Genomic DNA, 18,119 nt, shown 5'->3' on the forward strand with positions numbered 1-18,119 from the left:
AAACGAAGCAAATTTCCTTTGCTGCTACAAAAAATAAAATTGACTGGATTATGGGTCAAGAGAAACTGTCCAGTATCTTATTAGACTCCCACCAAAAATATTTACGGGTTTAGACTCCTTGGCTAGAATATCGGCATGAGGCGGATTATCTGAGCATCTAAGCATTACTCCATTGCGTTACTCCTCTAGTGTAAGAATCCTACAGTGTTAGCACTAGGTTTTGTCAATTTGTTTGTGTGAATGTTTCATTGATATAGAACAATTAATGAAACGGTTGTTGTAAAACTGTTTATTGTAATACTATGTTATGATTGGAATTTATATGGAAAACATTTTATGTAGCAACTTTCCAATTTTGATTACTTCTGCTGTATAGACATATCATAACTGCATTGCATTGCATTAATAACTGTAGTAAAACAATTAAATTATTGAAATATAAAAAAAGATTGTTGATCACTAAGGAGAATCCTGTGCAGCAAGGTTAGAGGTGCTGGCGTGTAGAGGATGCCGTCCATAGTTACAAGGAAATCAATATTCTTCAGAAAACCATTAATCATTAAGGAAACCTGCAGTGTCTGTTACCGTTTATTGTCCGGCTGCTAAAGAAAAATTTAAATACGGTGTGGGTGCGCATTGGGTATACACAGCTTCAGTGTAAATAATGCACGTGCTGACAGAGTACTCAAAACTCAATCGGTATCCTTTGCAGTGGCTGCCAGGGGGAGAGCTTGGACTCACTGGGGCTAAATATATAGTAAATGTACGGTTTATTTTATACTGTCAGTTTAATTCCTTTAAAGGAATGTTTCAAAGTCAACTTCTATGTAGTCTAGGGTCACTAATTCTCTGTAAAGAGCTGTGAAATATCTCAGAAACCACTAAAGTGCTGAACGAAGCACTCTGGGGATGTTTACATAGATTTATTTAGATCCGCTTTAATGTAAAATTCTATATTTAGTTGCATACACCAACATTTATTGAGAACTGTCCAGATAGTTAAGGTTCCAGGGCAGGCAAAAAGCCCCAATTGCATGCTGTAGGGGTAAACTTGGGGGTGATGGTGGCTTTATAAAAGCTGCTTCATGGTGGCACATAGTGCTGAATCGCCAGTGCATAAAAAGTTCCTTGTCTGCACTCTTTAAACAACTAAAGCCAGTTCAAGTCAACTTTAAGGACTAAATACAAATTAAAGGTCATTTTCTTCCTACAGATCAGTACAGAGGAAAACTGTTTCCAAAATTGCTTTGTATTTTGTGTTGTTCTTTAACATCTTAACGGGGCAGGTGTTTATCACTGAGACTGCTAACATGTCTAGCTTTGTTTATTCATTCCAAGTAACTGGGCTGCTTGTTCAAGGTCTCTGACAATCAAATCCACATCATCCTGAGATGTTTCTCGCCCCACACTTAGACGCACTGCAGATCTCGCAGCATCTTGCGGCACGCCACTCTTTAGCAGCACCGGTGATGGACTAAGAGAGAGAAAATGATCATTTATAATTGCAATGGTTAAAAAACAGGCTATTCTGCTATATGAACTGGGAAGCTATCCAAGAACATTATCCATTGTTTGCCATTCTAAATATATTTAGAATGAAAAATGTCAGAGTATAGTAGCTGTATCTTATGGAGTTGTGTTATTCTCTTTGTATAAGATTTAGAATAATCAAGGCTAGGTTAAGATCTGGCCATCAATATAAGAGAGAAAGTGTGTAAGGAAGCATAAGTCAAGTGCTCCTTAAAGACCCATCTGTTTAAAGAGGCCTATTCGATGTACCTTAATTAATCATTGCTGTATCAAAAATGACAAAATGTTTATATAATCCTAATGTCTCAATTGTACCCTAACCTTTTAGTTTGTAAACTCTAATCTCTAGGTCCTTCTAACCCTATTGTATTCTGTAATCCTTGTTTGTTATCCACCATTTATTCCCTGTTTGCTATAACTGCAGTAAAGCACTGCGTATCTTGACAGCGCTATATAAATAAATGATGATGATGATGATAAGTCATGAAGTTTTGAAACAGTAAAGCCTACTGCAACCCAACTGTAGAATTTCTCTCTCTGATTTTCTTAGTAGCCTTTACTTGGTCATGATTGTGGTTAGTTTCTGGCATTGCCATCAAGTTTAGCTTTGCTTGTTAGTTTCCCTTTTATAGTATGTTGAGATGCATCACTAGTTCCATGGGTGAGAAGTGTATGCTTTTGCCCATAGTTACCACTAGTTAATGCTCATGACATTCATAAAAAAAAATCTCCTTAGCGATGATTTTTGAGGAATATCGGCCAGCTAAGCATTCCTATTTCACTGGCTTCTGCAGCTAAAAGTTTCCCAACAATCATCTCTCTTTTTCTAGACAAAGAATTCAAAATTATATAAAATGGAGCCTGGCCAGCAAAGCATGATTGGACATAAACAACTCAGTAGCCATCTAAGCATCTAAGCATCCTTCCTTTTCTACTCAAATGATTTCTTTTGAAAGAGAGCTTTATATGACAAGTTTAACTGGTAAAGTACTGTGATTCTGTCATTATAGCCTGGATGTGGACTACATTATTAATAATGTCGTTCCATCCTCTATCCACTGGTTTTGGTCCTTAAATTATATTTTCCCTTCATATTTGTATAGTTATCAAAATCAACATGAGGGTTTGTAAACATATGTGCTGCCATATATTTGGAAATGGAAGCAAAATGCAGCTCACCTGTCTCCCCGGTCTGAATGGCATGCTGCTCCGACGCTAGCCTGAAGGTACTGACAGTGAGAAAGCCACTCACGTCCTGAACAGATACACATACAGCGTAAGCAGTAGTTAAAAATAAAGGATTCCCTACTATGGAAGAGATCAGCCAGAAAACCAGCAAATGATTTCAAATTTCCATCTTGGTTTAATACAGGTTAATGGCTGAGGATAGAGGGAGCATTACTCAGCATCATCCTTTATCATGGATGCACTGGCTAAGGCTACTATTCATAATACCATTTCAATTAGCTACTGATCTCCAAAGCTGTCTTTACTGCACACCAATATCTGTAATCCTTTCACCAAACTGCTCTTTACACTTTCTACTCACTACTATTTCCTACTCACACACTTTCCTTGTTACCTCTGTGCATAAACAACTCAACCCCCCTCCAGCACTGAACCTTTGCTTCCATCCCGTTCCTACACTCAATCTCTAAGCAACCTCTTTAGGTAAACGTAATTATCCTAGCTCTCTGTCTTTTCTTTCACCATTGAGAAACAAATTCACATACACTTCCCTAACTAATCCCACACATCTCTGTTTCCACGCTGCACTACATCCACACTTTGTTTTGATTGCTTTCCCTAAAGTTATGAGTTGTCGGTTAATTTCACCTCTGATCTGTCTTATATATAGGAACTGTGCTAAATTCCTTTAATTTACCGCAGACTATGAATATTATATTTAAATATCATATCTAATATCATAATAATCTTACAGTATTTCCTAATAATCATTAGGAATACATTCATCATTAGAAATGGGAGACATACCAAGCACTGCAGGTTTCAGAAGTGACACGTTGCAGGTGTTTGGAAGCCGTTCTGCTCCAGGGAACCGAGAGTTCAATCGGATTCGGTCTCCAAACACAGCCTAAAAGTGTAGACATGCCATATTATTATATCAAGCTCAGTAGTCACCTTAACTTTGCAGAGTAATGATTGGCCTGGCTATAAGATAACACTATTTGGTGAAAGTATCTGACACCTGCCTGTCCAAAATCTGATTCTATAACCAAGGGGATTAATATGAAGTTGGTTCTCCCTCGGCTCCAATAAAATCTTTTACTCTTCCAGGAAGTCTTTCCACTAGGTGTAGATTAGATTTACTTACATTTAGCCTCTAGAGCAGTGAATCCCAACCAGTAGCTCGTGAGCAACATGTTTCTCTCCAACCCCTTGGATGTTGCTCGCAGTGGCCTCAAAGCAGGTGCTTATTTTTGAATTCCAGGCTTGAAGGCAAGTTTTGGTTGTATAAAAACCAGAAGCACTGCCAAACAGAGCTTCAATGTAGGTTGATAATCCATACAGGGGCTACCAAATGGCCAATCAGAGCACTTATTTGGCACCCCAAGCTCATTTTTCATGCTTGTGTTTTTCCCAACTGCTTTTTCTTCTGAATGTTGCTCACGGGTTCAAAAGGTTGGGGATCCCTGCTCTAGAGCATTAGTAATACTGGACACTCATTTTAGGTTCACTTGGGCTGATGTCAGATCCCCTATCATCTGCCAACCCACACTCATCCTTGAGACCTCCAGATAAAGCCTGATTTATCACTGCAGAAAAAGCATTTACAGTACATTGACCTGACATCACTCCAGGTAATGATTGGCATTGCAGATGGTGATGCTAGGCTTTTTTTCAGCTACTTGCCCATTAAAGAGAAAACAAACTCTCGATTTTATTTATCTAATTTCCCCAGCAAGTATATATTATAAATTATGGGAACTATATCCAGCGACTATGTCCCCTAGTAAAGTGGTGGGGCCGCTAATGCTCAACCAATGAATATAATGCATTCTTATATTGAGGATATTACAATCTAATGTACTGATACATAGTTTTTCTTGTGCAAAAACAAATTGAAATGATGCCATTCCTGGAGTATTCCAAATACAGTTGTTTTTATTTGACCATGTTCCACCCCTAACCATCTACTGTTAGACCAAGCTATCATACTATTGTCAGGTCATACCACTGTAGTGTCATGCTAGGCTGTTTTCTTTTTAATTTTTTACCTCCAGCTTTTGCTCCAGATAATCCCGTATGCGTCTCATGTGAACCTCATAAGCAGCACAATGTAAGGACACAAGCTCTGCAGCCTACAAAGACCAAAGGGTGCTTGATTAGCCAAAGGTATTACACAGCATGCATACACACACAGTGACTGGTATTAAAGATGGAAAAATAATCATACAATATAATTACATAGTAATGTTGTGCGGCACCCACCCAACACACAGTCAATGCTGTCCCTTTATGGTTGCTGAAGATATGAACTTAATATCACACTTTATAAATGTCCTGCAGTCTTACCTGTCCAAGCCCTGCTATCATTGGTGTGTTCTCTGTTCTAAAGGACAAAAATTTCCACAGAGATTAGCAGAGCAAACTGTGTAGTCTAGCAATCCATTTATTTCAGCACAGTGCAGCAACACAGATAATTCCGCTTACCCTGGGCGAAAGTTGCGCTCTTGTCCTCCTCCATAAAGCATGGGGAGCAAAGGAGACTGGTGCCCGAGGCCTCCAACATACAAGGCTCCAATGCGTGGCCCATAGAACTGCAACAACAAAGATGAAACATTAAATATTCAGGCTCGCACAAAAAAATAAACCTTTCTGTAGCAATAGCTCCTGAAGCACACCAGCTACTTGCTCTGTAGTTACTATTAAGAGTAAACAGGAAATATCATTTGTAGTTTCATAAATAGCACGGTGTGTGCAAACAAGGCACCTAACAAGGAACTATAAAAAGTATGATAGACATGAACATTTCTTTGGCTGTATTGTTGTGCACCATAACTCATTTATGCAACAAAATAAATACACAGAGACTCCAAGCATTTATGAGACCAAGGAAGGCATCATTATATTGGATAGAGGATTTCACCACAATACTGGAACTGCAACTCTTTATGACTATTCAATTCAAAATTCAGTAGTGTTATCGTATACCTTGTGTCCAACAATGGTCAGATAATTTACTCCCAGTTCTTGCACATCCACTTCCACCTTTCCCAAGGCTTGGGCAGCATCCGTGTGCAGTAGGATCTCGGGAAGCCCTTGTGCAGATCTTTTTCTAGAAAGGGAAGCCAGGCACTGGGAAAGCTCACCCACAGGCTGCAGAAAGTAATTATCTTTGGCTTAATACAAGCAACAAATGGAAATAACACTTTATGGCATGGCTTTACTTTCCACATATAATAAATGTCACAAAGTTTGCCCAAAAGTAGTAAATTATATCAATAAGGTGACCAGCAAATGCTATCCGCTGATTGGTTGCAATGGGTGACTAGACCTATAGTAAATTTTGCATCATTGTTACAAAAACTTACTGCTTGCTTTTCCTGCTGCAAAGGCTCAGATTCAGATATTTAAATAAAACTACAAAGGGGTGGAGGGTGCTCACTGGGTTGGGTTGGAGCTGAAGGGTTAGGGTCGGATGTGGGTTGAATTGAATACAAATATGAGATAGTTACTATGGATAAAGCCGATGTGTGTGAGACCTACCATAATGACTCCAGTTTCATTGTTTGCCAGCATGATGGACACCAAACAAGTATTGGGACATACAGCAGAAATGACATCTTCAACCTCTACACGACCCGTTACAGTAGAGACTGGGACAAATGTAATTTCTGTGGGTAATAATAAATTAGGCACATTTTATTATAGGACCTTCAGCCAGTATTCTACAGTTTCTTAATGACAGTAGGGTACCCAACAATAAATACACATAACTTACTGTCTGTGATATTATTTGATACTAAAGAAAGGAAAGCTACACGTGGCAAGGGAAGCTGCCTTAGGTCATGTCTTGGCTGAGGCGTTCTCCACTGAATCAATGAACAGCCCCTTCAATTTGTCATATATGAATTGTGCTAGTCTCAGGAGAAGGGCTCTGTTCCGATTTATAATCATGAATGCATATATGTATAGAATAAATATTCTAGATACGTAAATAAATGTAGGTATTTTATAAATTGGGTAATACTGACATTTAAGCAAAAACTCATACTAAGAAAACTAGGAAGCTATTGCCTGGGATATTAAGAGGATACTAAAAAAGTATTTGGGAAAATAAAACACGTAGAAATACAGTGGTGCAGCAGACGCCTATTTTAAGCAGTACATGTAATGGCCAACAAACAGCCTACAATCTCAAAAACAATCACACCACTTTAAGGAAAGAAAACCTTTATTTCTGTTTCTCATAGTTACAACAAGCCCTTTCATACATTGGCCAACTTAATGGAACAAAATGTTGTAAGGCAACACTTATCTCTGCCAGTTCAGCATAAAATGCAAATGCATAATAAACAATTAGGAACACTAGGTGGCACTACTGCCGCATCAGTCTAATTGCTTAGACTGGTATTTTTTTAAATTTACAAAATTCTATGGGATCCATTATCTGGAAACCCGTTATGCACAAAGTTCTGAATTATGGAAAGGCCGACTCCATTTTATCCAAATAATTATTTCCTTTTTCTCTGTAATAATAAAACAGTACCTTGTAATTGATCCAAACTAAGATATAAGTAATCCTTATTGGAAGCAAAACCAGCCTATTGGGTTTATTAAATGTTTACATGATTTTTTAGTAGACTTAATATATAAAGATCCAAATTAAGATCTGTTAGCCAGAAAACCTCAGGTCCCGAGCATTCTGGATAACAGGTCCCATACCTGTATATTAATGCTGAACTCTCTTTTTAAGCTAAATGTCAACTAACACTGGACTCCACAAGTATACCTCTTACACTATGGATTTCAAGTCCCTAGTCCAACAGCTGTTTCCAAATACAAATTTATTTGGTGTGATTTTTCGTAAAGGACAAATATGGATAAAGTTGCATTCAGTGCTATAGAGTTAACACAAGTTTAGAGATTGTAGCCACTCACCAGCTTTATGAGTCTTCTGTAGTTGTAAGAGTGGTAGTGCCACAGAGTCATGCTCTACATTTGATGTAATGATGTGAGGTAATGCCCAGTCCACATTGTTATTCTGCCTTTCTTTGGATGTTCTGTTAAAATTCTCCACGGCAGAGAAAAGCACCATATTGTTAGCCTACAGGGCAAAATGAAGTGTTGGTGGGATTCTTTGCAGCGCAACAACGGCTTAAGGTAGGAGTCCTCTGAGGGATATACTAAAATATGCCCCTTGTGCCTTGACCAACATTGGATGTAAAAGGAAAGGAAGCTTTATTATCTCATTGTCTAACTCAAAGTAGAAATATCTCACCAGAACTTCAAAATATGCACACACTCTAGAGCTATTGTAATATCCCCATTTTTCATGCTGACATGACTGAGGCCGATAGCCACATTTTGTGCCCTGGTCAGTTTTAATTAGAAGAGCTATTGAGTTATAGGCACCAGGATATTTTATATATATAAATATATATATATATATATATATATATATATATATATATATATATATATAACCTGCCTAACTGCTAGTTGATCCAGAGGAAGGCAAAAAAACCCAATTTTAAGCTTCTCCAATTTGCATCAGAGAGTTAATTATTATTTGTGGGTAATACATGGTCCTTACAAACAAGCATGGCCGCTATTTGTGCTTGAATGACTACAGCCATGATTGCTATGATCAGACTTCTATAGAATCGATACAATAAAAGTTTTTTGTTTTCTATACAAGTGAAGAAAATAAGTGATTATGCATTTAAATTGGCAATCCACTTCAGTGGGTTTAATTGAATAAGTGTTATTAATGCAGGTCTATGCCTGTAATAGTGACATGCATTCAATTTGTGGTCACACCCTCATTGCACCCCCGCCTAATGTTTTTAAAAACTTTCCCTTGTTTGTTATAGTTCTACAAGAGCAGTGACCAGCTCCATGTTGTAGCTCCCACCCCCTCCAACTATAGTCAGGTGATCCCACTGGTGTCTAATAAAAGGGCAGCCAAGTTTGGGAGTTTTACTTTGAAAGCAGCTAGTAAGTTGCAGGTAAAACGTATTCGTCCCTTTTATAAAATGTATAATTAAACCATAGAATTCTTAATGAATCAGATGAAAATTGAGCATAGGACTGGCCAGATATGGGATGACTTTGACGTAGTTGGCCAGCTTAAATATATTGCAATATATTGACAAACAATCCCTGTTTTGTTTAAAGGGTAAGGCATTTTTTAGTAGCAGTATGCACAAAATGTCTCTGTCTTAAATATATTGATAATGGGTTGAGTGCAGAGGAATCTTGTATTTGTCTAAGTGACATGCATTCAATGAGACCCACTCTTCTGTAGTATGAGTATGCTTGGGACCTGTGGTTTTCTGGATAAATGCTCTTTCTGATAAGGTATACAATGATTTAATATTTCTATGAACTGAATTCTTCATGCAGCCATAGGCTATGTTTGTAACAAGGTCTTTACCACTTTCAAATGGTTGGCCTAGTCTAGCCTGCAATGATACAGCACATAATGAATACTTTTTTTGCGGTGGTCTAACCTCTGTGCCCCCAGAGGTAAAAATAATATCTTCAGGTTTTCCTCCCACCATCTTGGCAATGCGAGCTCGTGCTGTGTCTATCAGCTCCTTGGCTTTGCATCCTGCAAGTGGAATATAAAGAGAAAAATAAAAATATAGTCAGAAATAATTTTTTATTGTGAAATTCACTTTATTAAAAGCAGCACTGCAGCCATGAAAATTCTCCCAAATGTTTTTTTTCTATGCATAAACTTTTATTCAATAACTTAAGCAGAATATTTAATAAAAATTAAGATATTTAAAGTCACAGAGGAGTTCCATGACTATATGTATAAGACCATAGGCTGTGCTGAGAGGTTTTATACAGGTCATGGAAATTCAAGGTGGCTAAAATATGTCTGCATATACATGAGCGGGAGGTCACTTGTGTGTGTATCTACAAAACAGATGAACCAAAGCTGACAGAAATAATGAATACGGCTTAAAATAAATGATTCCTAATAAACAGAAAAATTCTAATCTATACCAGGTTAACATGAGATTACTCGTCCATTAGGCAATTGTATTCCTGAAGATATGATTAAACACTGCCATGCAGGTGGGTCCACAAGGGTGACTAAAGTTGCAAAACATAAAGAGTTTCTGATTGTGCCTGACAATTTGCCCTTGTGCAGGGTCAAATCAGGTTAATGTGATGATCAGATCCTTATACAAGCCTATGTAGACCTGTTGTGAGAGTAGTACAGCAATGGTGAGCCGATGTGGTCAGATTTTTGGAGCTGACCAATAGATATATGCCTGATTTTTGACAGATATCAGTTGTGCAGGCTGTTGGGCAAATAAGCCGGAGGTGCTAAATCTGAAGGTTTTATCGATCTGTAAATGTACCAGGCCCGGACTGACCATATGTTTTTTCGGGCATTTGCCTGAGGGGCCGCTTCATATTTTCTTTAAATGGGCCGCTCCGATAAAACCTTCTTTTTACTGCATACACAGCGGGCTCTAGGACCGCTCCTCCAGTCTATGTCCCACTGTGGCTCCGCCCCTCCCACTGCTCTCGTGCTGCTGCTGCCGTGTGTGTGTGTGTGTGTGTGTGTGTGTGTGTGTCCCAGTACAGTCAGCATTGAGTTTCTGTGAGTATCGAGTGGGAAATCAGTAGGTTTGGTGCAGTGTGCTGGGTGGGTGTTAGATGAGTTGGGGACAGTGTCATTTGGTAACCTTGTACAGTGGGGGCGGGACTAAGCTGTGCTGTTGAGGACATGGGGCTGCTGGAATACACATAGGAAATTCACTACACGTGAGCTTTCTACCTGCCCTGATTGTGCTACATCCCTTTGTGCCTCTATATGCCCCACACACAGGCTCTTCCAGTAGATAAAGTGTAGCATCTCCCTGACATTTCAGTATAGAGATCCAGAACTCTGGCAATGAAATAGTGTTAGGTACTAGAGTTTCCCAACTTCAATCTATTGATAATCTTTTAGACCCACACTGTACCTATACTTACTTTAATTGTGTGCACATTTGTGAAAGGTTGTTTCGTTTATCTATTGTGCTTAACCAATTTTTGGAAAGGATAAGCACTAGTTGTGGGCAGCAGTGTTTTTGTAGTTGACCAAACGAAGCAATTTGATAGGGATTATTACTTCAGACTAAAATTATTCCAGAGTTATGAAGCTCAGTTCAGCAAAATGTACAGAGAGATCCCATAAAACTATGGCAGCATAGGTATTCCCAGTACTAAGCACAATTCAGCAGGAACAGTCCCCTACGTTTGCTCATAGTCTGTACAGAGAGATCCCATAAAACTATGGCAGCATAGGTATTCCCCTGTACTAAGCACAATTCAGCAGGAACAGTCCCTAAGATACTCATAGTCTGTACAGAGAGATCCCATAAAACTATGGCAGTATAGGTATTCCTCTGTACTAAGCACAATTCAGCAGGAACAGTCCCCTAAAATGTACAATAACATTATGGCATAGTAATTCCCCATTTTTGAGGTGACTCTGATAAACGTGGGTCTGCACCTGTAAGTGGACACAGGTGGGTTTTCTTCAGTTTATTTTTGTGTTTTGTGAGGCGGGGTCATTTGAGACATTGCATTTAATTCCATTAATTATAAATTAGACTATAGTGTTAATGTTGCTTTACTGTAATATAGGGATAATAAGTCTGAGGAGTTCTGTGACCATATAAAGACACAAGGCTGCAGGATCTTTAACATATTTCACATGAATTACACTTGAGTCAGAAAGGCAGCTCTTTATGTAAATATTTTTTTGCAGTTTTACCCCAATATATGAGTGGATGTGTACAAGACCATTGCGTGTTTACATGTGGGCTGCTTTGATTTTTTTGCCCGGGCTGCTTTTTACCCCCAGTCCGGCCCTGATATGTACAGCTTAAAGGTGGCCATAGACGTTACAATTATGATCTTTCCTGGAAAGATCATTTGTTTCAATACACACATGTAGAGCTGAATCGTCAGTAGAATAGAATTCTTCATGTATCTGACGATTCAGCACTAAACAGTGGCCGATGTTCGTACCCCTGATCAAAATTTTCCGGCCGGTCCGATAGACGAACCGACCAATATCCAAGTCTTCTGCCAATATCGGTTGGCTTGTCTCCCATCATACACGCACCGAATATCGTACGAAAAGTTGTTTTATATGATATTATCAGTGCGTCTATGGTCACCTTAGGCTGCCAAGTGTGATGCTATGTGATAAAGCTTGATAGTACACATGGGCATCCCTGTGTTTAGGTTAATTCAGAAGTTTGTTACTACAGGTTGTCTATTTCCCATTCTGCCATATGAGTAATGCCTTATACCCTAATGGTGGCCATACACATAAGAGATCCGCTCGTTTGGTGATTTTGGCAAACAAGCGGATCTCTCCCCGATATGCTGATGGACTGATCCGATCACGGGCCCAATGATCGGATTATAACAGGCAGTCAGATCACGGGACCGCATCAACGAATAGATGCAGTCTGCGATCTAATGGGATTTTTACCCCTCGACTCTTGGCCAGATATCGATCGGGGATGGCCCCACACAAGGCTGACTGTCTGTCCGCAGCTTTTTTATCGCCCTGTGTATGGCCAACTTTAGTCTTATGTCACATAGCATTCTCTCTCCTGCTACCATCCCATGTGTATAGGCTGTGACAGAAATGGGATTCACTAGTCTCTGCACACAGGGCAGATTTTGGCTAGCAAACTTAAGGCAGCTCTCTGCCAGTGGAGGAAGTGCAATGTGAGCCATAAACCTTTATGGATGTGTTTCCCAGTGTTAAACCAAGAATTAGCATGTGTTGTTGGAGGAACTGTTCCTGCAGAATTCATATATGTACATAGGCTGGCAGTCATTTTTGTCCATTTCTGGAAGATACATAAAAGGCTGGCCACGTAAATTGGATTCGGAAGCCCTGACAACGTATCCAAATTATAAGGAAACAGCAAAACAGGTTGCAATGTGTGTATAATATTCATGCAATGATGTACAGATAATTCACACTTGATACTGGCAAAGCCACATGTGTGAGCATGCAATTGTCCAACAATGTGCTGTTACTGTATGTAAAGAGTATACAGGATCACTCAACTACCTGCAGTATAGCTGCTGCTTGGGTTGCCCCAGGCCTCTTGCAAAGCTTCTGCCACAGTGCCGACCACTTCTCTGGCAGGAGGAGTAGTAGCATTATAGTCAAGGTAAATCTTGCTGTGCATTGCAGGAGAGTAAGAGATTGAGACAGGTATCAGGATGCTTTCACAATAATAACAAAGTAGAAAAAACAGTGAATAAAATCACTTTTTTTTAGTACATTAGCTAAAAGATATTCAAGCTGGGCTTTCTTGGAATCTATGGAATACAGTCTGAGATTTAGGGGGTTATTTACTAAAACTCAAATGTATCTCATATTTTTTATTAAACCAAGCTCGACCAAACTCACATTTTATCTTATGTATCAATAAAATAACTCAACAAAGTCAGGTCGGGAAAACAATTTATACAATTGAGCTAAAGTCCGAATCCATTTTTTTGTGGGTTATCGTCTGAAAACCCAGAATTTTTCAGATTATCAGACGAAACCCGGCACAGATCATGATATCTTCAGTTGTTAAAGGAACATCTCCCATTGACTTATACACGATCAAAACAGGTTTGAGATGGCAAATTTTCAGATTTGGACTTTTTGCAACTGGGTATAATACATCTCCAAAAATTTAATTTTTTTGTCTGACAAGCCATGAACGGGAAAAAAATCAAGTTAGGTAAATAACCCCCCCAAATATCACGTCCAGATACAAGTGTACAGCTTTGTCCTCATGGCAGTTAATCAGAAAAATATAGACATATCACTAAGCTCGGACAAACAAAAGTACATTTTTTATAGATCAAAATGGGTTTTGTTTTTTTCTTACTATGTGGACCACTGCCTTAAAGGGGGTTGATCGCCTTTAAATTAAGTTTTAGTATGATGTAGAGAGTGATATTCCGAGACTATTTGCCTCTGGACTTAAACTTTTATATTTTGTGGTTATTGAGTTAATTTGCTTTTTATTCAGCAGCCCTCCAGTTTGCAATTCCAGCAATCTGGTTGCTAGGGTCCAAATTAGCCTAGAAACCATGCACTGATTTGAATAAGAGACTGGAATATGAATAGGAGAGGGCCTGAATAGAAAGAGAAATAATAAAAAGTATACAAATACATTTGTAGCCTTATAGAGCATTTGATTTTTAGATGGGGGCTGTCATATTGCTTGAATAACAGCAAGTACCAGGGGAGGTACAATTATCCACAGACAACAGTAAAATCCCTAGTCATCAAAAGTGCATGCAGATAAAGCATTTCTTTTCATGGAGAGATTCTATCTATAAAAAGTATGCCTCACCTTAATCATAAACAAGCCAAAACTGGAATCATAATGTTACTGATTGCAGCCAATTGTCTGACCTAAACTTTGCATTCATGTAGTATTTACACCTACTACTAGCTGGGGTTCATTTTATTCTATTCCAGGTATGTCACAAAAATGTTAGGCTTACATTCTAACATTACTCACTGTTTTAGATGATTCTTTTCCTTTTGTGATTCTGTGTCTACCATATCTGTAACTCTGTGAAGAAAGAGACACAATGCCATGACAGGATGATTAAGCGACAAAATCCTGCAGAACGTACAGAAAGGAGGCTCAAATCACAATTTCCCCACAGTAAGGACAGATAGCTCCCAGTGTACTGACTATACTTTCCTCATTCTCCATCTGGGTTGAATGGACTTTATAAACCCACATTTACAATACAGAATTTGGACTGGGTGATTTTCGAATCACCTAAAGCAAAACAGGATAAGCTCCCTAATGTGTAAATAGTTGTGTAGAACTGTCGTGCGGTGGTTGACAAATTTTACATGCCGTGCTGCTGTCCAGCGCCCCCCTTTGCTGCTAGCTTCTCCAGCTTTTACATTCACTCCAGGGATGTCCAGCCTTACACCCTCCAGCTGATGCTGAATTACAATTCCTAAAATTCTCTGAAAGAAGATGCCAGCAGTTGCAATTCTACAACAGCAAAAGGTGTGTAAGCTGAATATCCTTGTGTGTTAGTAATAGATCTCTTGCTAGTAGAGTTGCCACCTGGCCGGTAAAAATAATTATTGATGTTTTTAATAGGAAAAATGGCATGAATATAGGAAGGCTGGTATTTTTTTCCAGAAAAGGTGGCAACCCTACTTGCTAGCTGTGCTGTATTACAGTCCCTTGCTACATGGAGTCAAGGGAATTGTACAACAGCTGCACAGTTCATGTTTGTTCTGGAATAATCAGCGGCTGACAAATAGGTTTTTTTTATACAATGCAAAACAATTACAGGTATGGGGCCTGTTATCCAGAATGCTCAGGCACTGGGTTTTTTTTTTGGATAAGCGGTCTTCATAAAATTATTTCTCACTAAAAAAATCATGTAAACATTAAAACCAATAGGATTGTTTTGCCTCCAACAAGGATTAATTGTATCTTAGTTTGGGTAAAAAAATCATGTAAACATTAAAACCAATAGGATTGTTTTGCCTCCAACAAGGATTAATTGTATCTTAGTTTGGATTAAGTACAAGCTACTGTATTTTTTATTATGGGGAAAAAGTGTTAAAATTATGATTATTTGATTAAAATAGTGTGCATGGGAGATGGCCTTCCTGTTATTAAGAGCTTTCTGGATAACGGGTTTCCAGATAACAGTTCCTATGCAGGTATGGAATCTGTCATCCGGAGACCTGTTATTCAGAAAACCCCCAATTATGGAAAGGCTGTCTCCCATTGACTCTATTTTAGCCAAATAATACAGACTTTTGAAAATGATTTCATTTTTCTCTGTAATAATAAAACAGTAGCTTGTACTCGGTCCAAACTAAATATAATTAATCCTTATTGGAAGCAAAACCAGCCTGTTTGGTTTAATGTTTGCATGATCTTCTAGTAGACTTTAAGTATGAAGATCCAAATTATGGAAAGATCCATTTTCTCTGGACTGAACAGCCAGAAAACGAAACAAAATTTCTAACTTAACTGGCTTTTAGCAGAGAGCACAGAACAGGTGCAAATAAGATACTTTGTAACAATTTTGAGACAAAAAAAAAAAACGGTTTAGATAAGTAGAAATATTTTCAAACTTTCATAACCTGCCAAATTTTGTAATATGAACATGGAAATTAGGGGGTGTGGCCACAGAAAGGGGCATGACCAAAAATAATTTGCTGCGCTATGAAACATTTTTTGTCCCTCTTTTTACTTCCAAAATGTTGGGAGGCATGATCTTATCAGGGGCTAATCCAATGAGTTGTTGACCTTTAAAGGAGAACTAAATCCTAACTAAAGAAGTAGCTATAAATGTTGTACATTATATTTTGGGATTCTGTACCAGCCCAAGGCAGCCAAAGTCCTTTATCAGTAAAGATCTGTGTCTTCAAAGATGCCCCAGTAGTTCATCATCTTCTTTTCTACAGATTCACTGCACATACTCTGTGCTGCTGTCACTTACTGAGCTTAGGGACCCACTCACAATGTACAGTAAACATAGAATAGAAATGTCACAATATAAGGCTGATTAGTACATGGCAGCACAGAAACCAGTACAATTAGCATCAGAATTTAATAATAAACCTGTTGCATCAGCTTATATAACAAGCCAACCTCATTTTCTGCTAAATAATTTGCGACGACCCCTAAGCTTAGCTTCTCAACAGCTGCTCAGAGCCCAATGAGCATGTGAGTGTCACAGACATTATCCAAGATGGTGACCCCCTGTAAAATGTTTTAAGTCCTGGATCATTGCTGCTATTGACAAGCTGAAATGTTAGGTTGGTGCAATAAGTTCACTATATAAAATATGGTATTTTTAGCCATATTCATTTTTACGGTTTAGTTCTCCTTTAAAATACCTTTTAGTATGATGTATACATTGATATTTTGAGAACATTTGCTATTGGTTTTCATTTTTTATTGAAGTTTTTCTGTTTTTAGCTTTTTGTTCAGCAGCTCTCCAGTTTGCAATTTTAACAGCTATCTGGTTACTGGGGTCTTGTTTACCTTAGCAACCAGGCAGTGGTTTAAATGAAAGACTGGAATATGAATAGGAGAGGGACTGGATAGAAAGATAAATAATAAAATGCAATAATAACAATACAACCGAAAGTTCACAGAGCAATCGTTTTGGGGCCATTTGAAAGCCTGAAAGATGTAATTGCGGAAGGCAAATCATTTGAAAACTACAAAAAAACAATTGCAAAGTTGCTAGGAATAGGACATATACTATTACTACAGCGCTGCGGAATATGTTGGCGCTATATAAGTACATGTTAATAATAATTATAATAATACTATAAATAAACATAAAGGCAAACCACCCCCTTTAATCTGCCTGCAGTCTCTGGAATAAATCCACCCCAGACACAGGGGAGAACATACAAAACTCCCTGCAAAAGGTGCCTTGTCAAACTGGAAATCTAAGTGACATGTTAGCACTGACTCACAGGGACATATACAAATGCATTTAATTAACATGTTTCTAATAAATATGCTTTTTAAAGGAGCCGTGTTGTCCATCATAAGAACTATGTATGAATATATGACATTTCATGCAAGACATCACAAAGCCCTGTGTTCTCTGTCCCCACAAGGGTTAAACTGCTTCAGCCAATTACAACGTGCCACGTTTTCTAAAGCAACAAAACATAAAGAGAACCTAGACCAATTGTTATCAGTGCAACGTCTAAACCAAGTGAGCACATCCCTCGACAGAGACATTAGTGCAGGGTCAACTGAAACAGAGGGTTAATTGCCTGCAATAGACTGTTGCCAGTACGAAAGGGTAAGGCTTATCACATTACAGCTTATCACTGACATCTTTACAAGCACACTCACGCGTGTATGGGCAGCAGACCAGGAAGAGAGGGGATAACCATAGAGAGGAGTGGAAAGATCGTCTTGCATCACAGAGAGGGGAGGATAGACAGTCTCGTGTTAAAGTGAAACAGATATCAAAACACGAGATACTGTAGAAGAGAGGAAAAAAAGGCTTTTTGTTTTTATGTGATACGATTTATTGACTGATTTATGTAAACAAAGTGCTAGCTTGCTGGATTTAAACATTTCAAATCTCTTTATTAGGTATAATGTGTTAACTTAAAGGCACAGTAACACCAAAAAATTAAAATGTTTTAAAGAATTGATACTATAATGTCCTGTTGCTCTGCACAGGTAAGGGTGGTGGCACAAGCTGCTACTTGGGGATATTAGATGCCCAGCGACAAAACGCAGACTAATCTTCCCGAAAATGCCTTCCACTGGCTAGACCGTGAATCGCTTCTGCTTTCCAAAGTCTCCCGAGGTTTCCATGTGAGTCGA

The 18,119-nt window shown here is 38.5% G+C and overlaps 2 protein-coding genes across 5 annotated transcripts in view; one reads left to right on the plus strand and one right to left on the minus strand.

Annotated features, from left to right (window-relative positions):
- Positions 1 to 274: 274 nt before the first annotated feature.
- Positions 275 to 17,745, minus strand: scly.L (selenocysteine lyase L homeolog). Of its 2 annotated transcripts, none has more exons than XM_018262024.2 (13): positions 17,637 to 17,745; positions 14,286 to 14,339; positions 12,827 to 12,939; positions 9,231 to 9,331; positions 7,657 to 7,822; positions 6,262 to 6,389; positions 5,707 to 5,871; positions 5,206 to 5,312; positions 5,068 to 5,104; positions 4,770 to 4,853; positions 3,526 to 3,625; positions 2,710 to 2,785; positions 275 to 1,474 (listed from the first exon to the last, which is right to left on the minus strand). In XM_018262024.2, the coding sequence occupies exons 1-13, from the start codon at positions 17,675 to 17,677 to the stop codon at positions 1,315 to 1,317; spliced, it is 1,332 nt and encodes a 443-aa protein (XP_018117513.1). In that variant the 5' UTR covers positions 17,678 to 17,745; the 3' UTR covers positions 275 to 1,314.
- LOC108717103 (nuclear body protein SP140) overlaps positions 10,310 to 18,119 on the plus strand; it is a 49,658-nt gene continuing 41,848 nt past the window's right edge. For 2 of the 3 annotated variants that reach the window (XM_018263874.2, XM_041563438.1), the window contains exon 1: positions 17,473 to 17,583. The gene's annotated coding sequence lies outside the window, so the exon portion shown is untranslated. Of the gene's footprint in view, positions 10,343 to 17,472; positions 17,584 to 18,119 lie in introns of those variants that run through there. The other variant, XM_041563435.1, reaches the window with a different exon arrangement.

The sequence above is a fragment of the Xenopus laevis genome, chromosome 5L (genome assembly GCF_017654675.1).
Source record: "Xenopus laevis strain J_2021 chromosome 5L, Xenopus_laevis_v10.1, whole genome shotgun sequence".
Classification (NCBI taxonomy): Eukaryota; Metazoa; Chordata; class Amphibia; order Anura; family Pipidae; genus Xenopus; species Xenopus laevis.